General features: G+C 42.5%; 1 protein-coding gene across 6 annotated transcripts in view; it reads right to left on the bottom strand.

Moving 5' to 3' along the window:
* MAPKAP1 (MAPK associated protein 1) overlaps positions 1 to 13,525 on the bottom strand; it is a 105,666-nt gene that overhangs the window by 59,132 nt on the left and 33,009 nt on the right. For all 6 annotated transcript variants that reach the window (XM_074609057.1, XM_074609062.1, XM_074609061.1 and 3 more), the window contains one exon: positions 530 to 702. In XM_074609057.1, the coding sequence (XP_074465158.1) occupies positions 530 to 702 (173 nt within the window). The remainder of the gene's footprint in view (positions 1 to 529; positions 703 to 13,525) is intronic.

Genomic DNA, 13,525 nt, shown 5'->3' with positions numbered 1-13,525 from the left:
GGAACAGGATTTTGAGACACACCGTCACCCAGCTCAGCGATTCCTCCCTCCACGGCTCTCCAGGAGGAGCCGGCTCTGGGCCGAGAGAAGAGTCAGAGTCTGGGCACCTTCCCTCGGCATGAACACGAGAGGGAGTTACGGATGAGTTCCGGATTTTATTTGACATCCTTGTGATCTCAGCCATTAAGAACACCACCAAAAAATAGATGGGACATAAAATAAAAAATGTCTCCGTGACACCAAAAGAGACAAGATTTATATTATTTTTACACAGAGCATTTTGAAATTATGATTCATTTACAAATCCACGGTTTCATATGCTTATCATTATACAGTACCCGGTACTTTAATTGAAAGAGAAATGGCTATAGATGCACGTGTCCTGCTCAAAAGGAAATACTGATAAATGTGCAGGTGGTTTCTCTAAGATTTATCTATAAAAACATTGACATGGAAATCCATTTCATTATGCAAAAAGGCTGCAGAGGAGAAAATTAGAGATCAAGAGGTAGTAAAGAAAGAACATTACTTCAGTTTTGGTTCCCGTCCCTCACTTGTATATTGCCAGCATATTAGTCCAATCAGGTCATGCACCTTGGCATTTGCTATCGTCACAACTGTCATGGGCTGCAGTTTGTCTTGGCTTGTGTGCAGTGGGAGGTAGACATCAATTTTTTTGGTTGCCGTTGTACCAACATGACCCTGTCGAGAAAATATATTTCATTAGAATGTATAAAAGAAAAAGTATGACAGCGCTAATACAAAATCTGGAACGGGTGGAATTCTTTTCAGCAGAAAGATTAAAATACACTGCTACGACTTGAAATTAGAAGCATGAACGTTTAAGTTCCAATTCTTTTACTGCTGTTTAATGTATCTGTAAAAATTATATGAAATATTTGGCAATGATTTCACAGATTTCCATAAGAAGCCTGAGCTTCATTGAAGATCCCATGTTCTTGCAGGATTTTGCCGTCAGCATTTAATGCTAGCATTACCCTCGTGTCTACACTTCTGCTTTCCTCTGCAGTCCCTTTTCACCACGCGCAAAGCCCACCTGCCTCAGGAGCAGAGCCACCAGCCTCCTGCCGTGCCTTATCCCTACGGCTGGCACGGCCCCGCTGCCGCCTGGCGCGGGGGCACCCACAGAGCCCATCTCAGCACCCGTTACTCCGGGACACGTGGGCGCTGCCAGCGCTGCTCGCTTTCCAGTGTTCTCCTGCCCTCCAGCGTTAGCGGGGGACTCCTCTACCTCCTCCCCTCCCTCTGCCCCAGAACCAGAGGGGCCCACACCGACACCGGTCGCAGGGGGTACGCGCAGGGAACTTGCAGTGTTTGCAGAAGGGTAATCGCAGGGAACTCGCGGCGTACGCAGACGGGAGATGAACCTGGCTGGCATGTTCCCACCAGAAGGAGGGGAATGACAAGCCCTCCACAGCTGGCAGCGTCTGCGCGCAGAAACAGCTGAGACCTACACTTGCACCCTACAGACACCAACCACGCAGTTACGGGGCTCAGGTCACGGCCGGACAGACACCGCCGGCTGCTTGGCCAAGGGACATCAAACCAGTAACCCGGGTAGAGAACTGGGCAATGCATGTCAGTCCTACATGGGCGTTACAACGATGTTTAAAAAGAAACCTTAGGCTTGGCCTTGGTTTGCCAAGAGAAGAACAAAATCACACACACAACTGAGCCATTAACCTATTCTGAACTATTTGAAGACAACCAAGGAGGATTAACTAATACTGGTTTTTATTGGAACTTATTGTATTAAAAAAAATATCTATTTGGCACTGTGGAGATTAACAATTAAATAAAACCTAAAATACATAGCAACGTAAAGACCTATAAAATTTGCATTACAAGAAAAAAAATGTTTAATCTACTGCGGAGAGAAGTGCATTTTTACACCAGTAATCTTTTAAACAGACAAAAGATTGTACATCCTGATCCCCTCTTCAAAAGCACCCCTGATGTAACCACCTATCTCTATCTATCTCTATACGTATATGGGCCTTCAGAGAAGAGAGTATTATTCGAATTAATCACTCGGAATTCCAAGTAACAGAATAAAAGGATTCAATACTATAAATCTACGACGAGAGTATAAAACAGGGAGTTAAATGCCATGTGCTAATTTCAATATATTGTTAAAAACCATTTGATCCATCAGTGTGATTATAAATTAGAGAAATAATAGGAATTTAAAGATTAAAGTTATCCATACTAGCATAGCTAAAAGTATTATTAAAATCCATCCAAATACAATGAAATTGTTTTTTAAGAAAGCATTTTTATAGTGCAGACACCTCCTCTTCCCATGTTTTTAAGGTAAGAAGAAACTGGTTTTACCCCCTTTAACGGCAATGTTGTATTTGTAACAGAATATGGGATACGCCATCGCCGTGTTCGGATAAGCCTTAACAAGCCTTTGGGTGAGCCAGTGGGCCTGGGACTCCCTGGACACCATCCAGCCCACGGCCCTACCTCTCCAAGGGAATCGTTAACACAATGCAACTACAACCGCTGGAAAAATAAGGGTCTTTCCTTCCTTCTTGCTTTCCTACATACAGGACTTATTTTTAAGGGGAATTAAGCCAGTATCAGGTAATGAGTCACCAGCGTCAAAGTCTGTCCCTGTCCCTGCCCAGGCACAGACAGCAGCCGGGGGTCGCCGGGACGTGCGCGAGGCTGGGAGCGTCGCTCAGGCCACGGCCAGGGACGCCGGCCACAACAGACCCAGAGCTCAACTGCGTGTGCATGTGAACAAGTAAATAGGAGTTATCAAGGAAATTAATGTGACTCCTTGGCATGCGAAGTTAGTTACATATTTAAATCCAAGGATGGCAGCATCATAAGTAATGCTTAGGCCTGATAATGGAAAATCCAAGAAAAATTGACAACCAGATGTGAGAGTCGCCGCCAAGGTTACAAGCGCTGTAGACAGCATAAAACCAGGGAACGGCCAAACACGCCAAGAACTGTGACTAATCACCAAAAAGACCAGATTATTCCATTAGCCACTATGACAAGTACAGACTGTTTTATAAACTCATAATCCAATAAACACATGTATTTATAAAATAAACACATCCTAGGGACCCTGATCTCACAATTATCAGAAATAAGATGGTATCTTTCCTTGTGCTACCTTTCGCAGTGCTTCTCTCTCCTTTGCCCTACACCGTGCTGTTGCCTTGGGTTGTTTTTAAATAAACTTTTCTTTGTTTTTCCCCATCTCTAAATTTCCTCTACCACCTCCAGTCTATTTTTACCATCTTGCTTGTCCAAACTCCCTCTGTTACCGATATCCTTGTTCTCCTGCTCACAAACGCTCTGCATGAACCCCAAGATGAGACGTGACATAGACCGAAGGTAATTCATAGACACTTTGGGATTCCAGCTGCTCTCTGAGCGCGGGGAGCGATACCAACAGCAGTAGTACTGGGAAATGGCTCAAAAGCATCCCAATTACACTTAAGACCTCTAAAAAATACTTTGCGAGTGAAATACTTCTATTAATTAAAAGTGCTGTAAAACTGACTGCCACAAGATATTAGAGAGGCTGAAACCTGAGATTTGGAAGCTGATTAGACTTTCCGCTGGTAACGAGAACATTCAGTGCCACGTGGGGCAGGAAACATTGGCGTGGCCTGGAAACACGTGGGTCGAGGCTTCGACCGATCAACCACCAAGTCAAGGGGTCCGGGGGAATCTCCACTGCCTTTGTCACAAATTGCTGATATTGGTTCTGAACCAGCACTACAAATCCAAAGCGTCAGGTACCTGTCTACAGGACGGAACGAATGCATATTCTTAGTCTGGTCCTGTAAATATTAATGGTGTGGGAAGTCCCACGGAGCTCAATTACTTGCCTGTGCAAAGCTCATTAGGGAAGGATTTGTGGGTGGTGGGACCGAGTAAAAGGCATCCAATTACTCGTCTCAGTGGCCAAGAGGCAAAGACCTCGCCACGCTGGATTTCACAAGTAATAACTTGTGGGCTTTGCGTGGTGCTCGTAGTCACTTCTTCAGGAGGAATCATTCAGAACCAGATTACAGACTCTACTGGAAGCAAAATTACTTTTTTCTCCCAACTAAAAACTGTATTCCAACCATCAGTGCTGAGGAGACCCAGAAGATAAAGTACAATTACCTATATTCAAAAAGGCAGCATCAAACTTTATTAATAGATTCTGTATAAAATTCAATGGAAAATCTATTCAGGGCCAGGGGCCTTACCATTTGGAGTTTCCTTAATAGCCTCCAATAAATCTGGGAAGCATAAAGGGGCTGTTAAATTAACATTTTCCTGATCTGTCACCTGTGGCATAGTTAATTTGTCAAAAAATTCTTTTAGCTTGTCACTGGACACTGTATATTCTGACAAATGAAGTCTGGAATAAAATTGACAAAATATCTCGTTAATTTTCTAGGAAATCACAAATCTGATTCCATTAAGCTTTTATTGTTAGAAATGTTATATTCCACCAATCCTTTAAGGAAGTGAGGAGTAACTGGATACACAGAAAACATACAATAAATCACAGAAAATTTTCTTAGTATTTTTATTAATGGATTCTCTGTAGGCTACCTAGTGCTCTCCCACAGTCTGATCTTACGGAAATTTCCGTTTGCTATTTCCATTGCATTTTCATCTCACTCAGAGCAAAGATGATGTTTCACCATCTGCAACTCACTGGCGGAGTCACGGCGCGGTGCAGCACGCGCAGCCTGGAAGAGGCCAAAAACCAGGAATGCTATTTCCCAAATCGTTGCTAATGTGCTGTGCACATAAACAAATCACTTAATTTCCTTATATTTCTGTTTTCTCTGTCCCTGTCATCAGAATTCTCGGTGGCTGGCACATCATAGTTCTTTGGCACATTCCAGCTTTTCTTTTCTGCTGCTGTTCAAGAGCCGCACAGAATCATGTCTATTATTTGACATTGCTGAAAAGTTCGGTCTGCCGAATTCACAAACTTTCTGCTTTCTATTTTTAATAGTTTCTTCTGAAGGAATAACTTGGTATTTAAGACTATTGCTCCTGGGAATCCATGCTTCTCCCGTTATCTAAAATAGAGACAGACTAGCATAGTAGTATTTGGTGATATAGAATGGTAGTCGGGCTAATTCCAAGAACACAAGTAGCACCACCAGCACGTACGTGTGTTGTGGGACCTGCAGACACAAGAGGACGAGTGAAGGATACGACAGGCAACTCAAACGATGAATTTTCATGGGTTTTCTAGGATTGTATTTGTGAGCTGTGGCGTTTAGTTATATAAATACTGGTTACTACAACAATGACAGGAAAACCACACGTAGAATGATCTTCATTGGCTATGTATAACTTTAGAAATGTCTGTATCATTAAATAATGTTCTGTAATAAAATACGCTTTAAATATAAACACAGGATGTTAAATTAAAAAAGAAAAAAAATACATATTTAAACTCTATAAATTCTTTCAACCCAAGAAGTCTTTCTAAGATTTAAAATCAACTTTTAATCAAAGTCCATGGGAAAATATATACCTCCCTCCGATCCCAGAAGATGTAGATCTTGAGCAGATTATCACGGGGCCACTAATACTCTTCCCCGCGACAGAGGAAGTTCGGTACCGCCTGTCCTCCCCGGGACACCTCACTCCCCAGCAGAGCTCGGCAGAACCTGCCTAACGGGCAGCTAACGAACTAGTCATGGAGAAAAATGTGTGCGCTGGATCCCGCGCACTTCTCATTTGCTTCACCGCACACCACAGTAGAAAATTAAAAGAAAGTCCATAAACATTTCTCAGAGAAAAAGTGATTAATTTTCAACAATAATAATTTACTGCATCTTCCTGTACAATAGAGTTCTGTGCCTAAATGTTATATCACTTTAAGATTAGATGCTCTAATGATATAACGCAAAGATTTTACTGAATCATTATTTAGTGGGAGTCATAAAAACCTCTTAAAATTAATCTTTCATGCACATCTAGCTTATCCAAAGTTAGCATTTAATTAGATGGCCTTGGCACAAATGAGCTTACTACTTTATTTGCTCAATCAGTATATGTCTCTTCAGTAATTATAATTAATTTAAGTCATTGACTCACCTCCCAGCAAACAATGCTAAACATTACACAAAATGGAAACAAATGCTTATCCTTTTCCAAATGTAAAATGTCTCCTCACTTTTAAACTCAGGGAAATGTTTTTTGTTTCAGGTGACAGGGCATTTAATATACTCCGCGATCCAGCAGTCACCTCTTAACCGTAACTTACTCACGCAGGTATTTAACCAGCAGATAGAAAATACATGAAGGGGAAAAAATTGAAATCTATTAACTCAGCATTTACAACACAAACAAAAGTTCTAACAGATTAGAGCACAGATGTTTATGGCAATGCGAAGGACTACATTTTTCTAAGACAACCATTGAAAAGCATCGTTTTCTAAGCTCTTGATGTAAAAAAAAAATAAAAACAAATTATTCCTTCATCCAAATATGTGGGAATAGAACAGTCAGTCATATTCACTCATAAGCAAACCAGCTTTTGAGGGGCTGAGTAGAAAAAGAAGGGTCATCTGAAACAAAAAATAATTTTTTAAAAAAATTTTTTTTTTTAGATTAGATGATCGAATACCTTAAAAGCTTTCAACAAGCATGTGGCAGAAGCCCTCACACTGCAGCGCAACACAACGGCACCGCCGGCACACGGTTGAGCGCAGAGAGGCTGGCGGCCGGGCAGGACGAGGAACACGCTGCTCGGCCCCGGCCCCGCAGCGGAACGCGGAGCTGCCACTGGCAGAATTTGTGCGGTGAGCACAACAGCATCGAACATAATACCACGGTTAAATATTTATAACATAGTCTGTTCTTTTCATTTCCACAGTGTTATAACAGATCTAGAGGAAATGCCTGTTCAGCTGCGTATTACACTAATACTCAGAGCACGAGGGTAACTCCGTCCGTACAAAAGTCCAGGGTAGATCCACCCTTGTGTTACTCCCCAAGGCACCATACCACACCCGCTATGGCAAAATAGGAATGATGTTTATTCTACCAGGTGGCTAAGCCAGGATTGTATTTGTCATTACTACAGCCATACGACTGCTTCTGTTATTAAGTCATTTCTAGAAAACGCCACCAGTGAGGCACTGGGACAATGACTCCAGAGCGGCGGAGGCGAGCAGGCTGCGCTCGGCACGCGTCCCCGTCCCCATGCTCCCCGTCCCCATGCTCCCCGTCCTCACACGTCCCTGTCCTCATGCCCCCATCCGTCCTCACACCCCCCCATCCTCACACGTCCCCCCATCCTCTCGCCTTCTCCATGAAGCTTCAAAGTTGTTCCTTTCTGAGGAGCGGGTTCTCCTTTGCATCCCCCTCGCTTGGGCTGCAGAGTTGGCAGATCACAATGTAAAATTCCATTAACATTGTTAAATACTTAATTTATCTTATTCGCACTGTCACTATTCATAAAAATTTAACCCAGTAATTTCCTGTTACACAAAGCATAACAAAGTATGAATATTTAACTACAAGGTAAATAACACACTATTATTTTTTATTCTAAATTGTTGACTTCACTTAGCATGTCTGCTTTGTATAGCACCACACTATTTTTCAATTAAAGGTCCAGATGTTTCAAAGGCTCCAGTAGGCAGCAGCAGTTATGAGAAATGTGTTATCTGCATTGCAATGATCACTACAACATCAGCTCCAGGCTGCATTAACATGCTCATGTTTTATTCCAGCCCCCCTCCTAATGTACCAGTTAATTATACAACACACAGCTGAGAAACATAACCTCCAGAGCTGGACAGTTTCCTTCCACGCTTCCACCTGAACAAATTTTTATACGCACCTCAAAACTATGATTTACATATATAACCACAGCACCAAGTATCCCAAATTACTGCCTGTCCTCTCTTGGCATTCACTCCCACAATTAATAAAAATATGCAAGTCCTGAGCAAAGAGTAAGACACGTAATTCTTGTAGCATTCATCCATACAACTCACTTTGGATTAAAAACTGCTTTACTTAAAAGTGCTATGAACATGATTTCTTGTTACTGCTCTTTTTCCGACAAATGTTATCTGGAAGGCGGGAGGAGCCCCCAGTCCGTCCCCTTTGCTGCTTGGCCTCCTTCGCTTTCACGCAGGTCCCAGTTTGCAGAGAACTGGTCCCAGTGCATCTCCCATGGACGGGAGACCGACCTGCTCTGTGGCACGTGGCCGGGGGGAGCGCAGCTCCCGCGCCCTCCCCGCACACAGGGACCCGCAACCGCCTGCCCCCAGGGCTGGACATTCCCCCCTGGCCCCCACAAGCCAGCCCGGTGTTACACCCCGACCGGTTCGGTTCCAATGCTCCTGCTGGAGAAGGGAAACACACGTTCAGATTTATCAAACTACAACTGCTACAGCTGCAACCAAAAAGCATTCATTACACGAAACCATCCTTGGGTTCCATGTAGCGGAGAGAAGGAATGGCCTACTTTAGAAGAATTATTTATATTTTACTTAGTAATAAACATTACAATTTAATACCAAGGAATAGAGTTATTCTTTGTAATAACAAAATGCAACGAAAACTTACAATTAAAACTACACCATAAGCATCATTTGTATGTTAAGAAATACTCCACGATATATTTTAACGAACAGATGCTATACAAAAGATAAATGTTTTCAGAAATATTCAATCCTTAAACAGATCAGCCTCTAATCCTCTGCTTCTGTTGCATAAAGCAGACAGCTTAAGTTCCTCGAGGACATTAGCCAACCTTAGGTGGAACATTTTTAATACATCACCGTGTCACTTTTTAATGTGCCACAATCTATTAACCACATGGCAAACTAACAGGGATTTTTAAAATATGGGTTTTATAGCTTTGTGCTGGTGATTAATTAAATAAATAGCCAGCGTTTCACAAATCATCCCTCTAATTAGTCTAAACCAGACACTTTGCATTCGCTGGCATCGTTGCCATCTGAAGCTCACAGAAGGGCAGAGCGCTGCGAGGAGGAGCGCGGGCGCCGCGGCGCGCGGGCAGCGCAGCCCGGCTGGCAGGGCACTGCGTGCCCCGGCAGAGCCGCCTCCGCGCAGGTGCTGCACGCAGCTGGAACCGCACTCCCGCTGCCCGGGAAAGATGGTCTGCGCAATTACCCTCCCTCGTCCTGAAGGGAACGGTCGAGACAACAAAGGAAACGGAGCCCTATCTGGAATTTGACCTGAAGTAGCAAAGTTGGACGTTGCAGAAAATGAACAAATATTAAAGGCAGATGCTAGAAAAAAATTTACGAGCTAAATGATACATTTTCTGTCAAAACATTTCAAAGTTGAAGCTACAACTAATTACATGCAGTCCATTCAAAGAAGCCAAGCAAGGCTTATCATTAAAATGACTCAATTATTCTTAAAAAGAAGGAGAAAATCATCTGTAAAACCTGCCTGAAATCTCATCATTTTTACTGTGCCTATCTAGATAGATCATTTCCCCCAGAGCTCAAATTAAACTCTTAATAGTTAATATGTTCAAGTTTTACTACAGGTTTTTCTCCAAATTATTATTAACTGGAATTTCCTATCTAGGAAGGTTTTTATATGGAAATATGTTCTGCAGTGTTTAGTGACACTATCACAACAGCTTTTCCCCCCTCAATTTAAAAACCATCAGAGAGACGGAAAATGATGTAGCAGCCAGGCTGCTGGTGACACGGGATTTGATTTCCTCTACCAGGTGATTCCTTCTCAGCATCAGTCACTGAACTTGCCCCTGACACCGAAGTTCCCTTGACCTCAGGAAGATCTGGCAGTGCTCAAAGCCCACGTCACACCCCGCCGGGACGGGGACGTCACTTGGGTCCCCCGGCAGTGGTGGGACGTGCCCTGCCCATGCTGCGACATCTGCCCACAGCCCCGACCCCAAACCACCGCCAGAACCGCGGAGCTGCTCGCCACGCGTGATGCCAACCTGCACCTTACTCCATCCCACCTCGGTACTATGAGCTACACGTCACGGGATTAAAAGGCGCAGCCTTGAGAAAATGATCAGTGATAAATAGTGCCAGGGCTGGGTTACACCAAGAAAAATTATGTAGAATTTGACTTGGTTATATTACTTGTCAGTGAGATATATTCATTTAATCAAACTAAATTTAAACAACTGTGATGCCAGCAATATGGTCAAGGTTTTTGTACTGCAAAAATTGATTAACAAAAGAATAAACGCCTTAGTGCTCTGTTAAATGAAACTATTTGCTCTTCTTGGAAAAAGAACAGAATCCAATTAAAAAAACCAAACAACTAAACCCTCTTCAGTGCGGGATGTCCGGCCGCCTCCTTCACTTCGATAACTTCTCTTCAGAGTTTAAGAGTTTTCGGACTCTTTTCAGAGCAGTACCGGGGTCGACCGCCAAACTGCATCCAGTGCCCAGCACCGAGCGGTGCCCCAGAGCAAGGCACCTGAGAGAAATGATCTTAGCATACACAACAAAGAATCGCAAGGCCTGAGACTTAATGCCACCCTTTCCTAGCAGTCAAAAAAAAAAAAAAAAAAAAATCCTCAAAACCTGCAACACAAGTTCAGGCCTGGGATTTCTCCTTTCAAGAAATGTGAAGTTCTAATTTGCTGCACTGACGCAGCCTGGCAGATCTCCGGCGGCGGACTTGTCTCTGTTTTTACCAGCAGCGTGGCTGCAAAAAGAACTGACTGGCTGTGAAAATTTGATACCGCTTCTTTTGGAAAATATTATTTACATTACATATAAACGTGCACTGAAATTCTACATTATTTTTCTAATTAAGTGGTTTTCCCTATTATTGTGCCCTCAAAATTACTTTTATAAATATATTTTACACAGCATATAATATACATCCCGAAACAACACAAATGACTCATAGACTTCGAGCTGAGAAAAAAACCTGGACTCCCGGCTTCCTACAGGATTAACATTCCGTGATACGTTTCAGAAGACTGGCCTGATAATTCCAGTATGGCTCAAATCTCTCTGATAATTATACCCTAGCCCCATGAATTTTCTTTACACTTTTGTCTGGATGCAGAAAAGACCTTTCTTCCTGCCCACAAGTACTTCGACTTGAAACCGCCGTGTTTCTCTCCAAAATCGCTCCTTTACAGAGCGTGCCACACGAGGCCCGGCCCCAGCTGACGCCATGCAAAGGCTGGGTTCTTGCTTGAGGTCATTTTGAGCCAAAAGCCATTTAAATCAGTTATTTAAAAAAAAAAAAAAAAAAAAAAAAAAAAAAGACAAACACGTTCCCTATGTGGTAGGGAATCTACATCAGCATTCCAGATGACCACAACCGCGAAGAAGGAAGCCCAGGACTAATAATATTGACTTTTCAACTCTAACATTACACCTCTGTCCCCGATGCGCAGGAGGTGCTGGTCCACCACTTCTCCACCCACCCACCACAACGCACCAGTTTGAGAAAAGGCCGTGTCCTGCCCAGCTCGGACAGACACCTGTCGTTTTGGTGGTACTACTCCAAAGTTCAGCCTCAGGTGGGACTACTCCAAAGTTCAGCCTTAGGAAGCTTTTGCCCTTAAAGTCTTGCACATGAGAACACTCTGCGGGGATAGTTCAAGCAAGCTGAATTGATGCAGGATTAAAACCTGTTCTCCTGCAGGTGACACTACCAAAAAACCCCCAACCCCCCCACTGTGAAACGTGAGACCCAGTAAATGCTCCACAGCACTTTCTGACATCAAGTGTTTTCAGTATTGTTTTCCTCGGGACATAGGCCCCTATCAGCCTAAGGCATGATAAATTCAGTCTCAACAGAGTGCTAAGAAACTTTTCTGTTAGTAAATCAATTTTCCTCATCTTAAATGAAAGCTTTACTAGAAGCTAATGAGATTTTTTTTTCCCCCCTATTTGTTTCTGGTAGGCAAATAACGGAATCTTACATGGCAAAAACCAGACCATTATATTGCCTTTACAAATTCTGAGTGGGGAATATTTAATAAAATTTTAAATAAATAAATAACAATATAATAAAATCTAAATTTATAATGGAAACAAGACTAAAACAATTACGACTCCATTTATATTTAATGTTTCACTACAAAACCAGGATTCTTTGGTTAGTGATACTGTAGTGCTTGAACAGACCCATAAGGGTCCTTACTCCGTAATTAGTGTCAGTGTTTTAAAATTATTTTTCAAGTACAAAGGTCAGAGTAAAGGTACAGTCTGAAAGACTATCCTCTGAGGAATTAAAAAAAAAATAATACTTATCTCCCACAGAAATTTTCCTCACAATAAACACGTCTGTTAAATCTATACCTCCAATCCTCCTGCAAATAGCAGACATTAAAAACATTTGCTAATAAAACACATCCATATTTCTTTGGCTGTTAAGAACCTTAACGTGTGAATACGTTTTTCATTTGGTTTGATCTGTAATTAAGGGAAAGATAATGACATTAGTAAATTGCTAAAAATCAATTAGACAGAATAAAATGCAATATGATTCAGCCAAAAGATTAACAAGTGCATTATAAAAACGACTTTAAAATTCTTTAATTCTAATTAAGCTTGCTTTAAGTGACCACGGTCTAAAAAATGCATTTTATTTAAATGCATCCCCAAACTGGCCATTCATTAAAATTTTCCCTGTATGTTTCATTGTACCGGCTGTTCTCCTTCCTTTCCAATGTTTATTTTAAGTCCGATTTCATGCCAAGAAGAGGACTTTGGGTGTTCCGGAAGAACTCCCGCCAAGCTCTCGGGTCCTCTACGACTCCGGGCAAGGTCAGAACCATTTAATGAGCTCCCGGTTGTGCTCACAATGGTCTTCACCTCATGGCTCTTGTTGAAATTAAAATATTCAAGCAGAATTACGATTTCTCCCACAAACCGAAGGCCCGAGCCTTACACTTGACGAGCACCTTCTACTTGTTACTCTTAATAGGAGAAAGTCCCAGGTAAGGCGACCAGAGCCCTCTCCCCATAACGCCTACTGACAAATGGCCTGTTAATGATGCAAAAAGTATTTAAAACCTTTTTTTGTCGGTGTCTAGGATCAAACTGACTGGAAGCAGGAGGGGTGTCAGGATGCCATCCCCGCAGAGACAAACGGGAAGGATGCAGCCCTGTTGGAGTTACACAGTAATTTCAGTGTCTTACAACACCGCTCTCACTACATCAAGCATGAGATTTTCTTTTCATTATTACAGGAAGAATTTAGTGTTTGACAAGCATTCTTACTAAATATAGCACACCACGCTACTTTATTCATACATTTCATAAAGTTCGAGATTTCTCCAATGCTCACAGCCTCTTTAGAGCCATTTACAAATTTACATTTACAGCCATTTACAAACGGCTGAGGTAAAAAGGACCTTTGTCAAGAAAAGCATTTTATAAAAGGCAAATACACTCAAGCTTAAGCACAGCCTTTTTGAAAATGCTTCACGTACGAATTGAAGGGCTGAGACTGGTAGAATCGGCAGAGGACGGGCAAGCGAGGAGCGCGGGGTGACGGAGAGGACGGGCACAGG

Source organism: Larus michahellis, chromosome 15 (assembly GCF_964199755.1).
Source record: "Larus michahellis chromosome 15, bLarMic1.1, whole genome shotgun sequence".
Taxonomy (NCBI): Eukaryota; Metazoa; Chordata; class Aves; order Charadriiformes; family Laridae; genus Larus; species Larus michahellis.
Note: the sequence above shows the minus strand (reverse complement) of the source record. Positions and strands in the feature narration are given on the sequence as shown.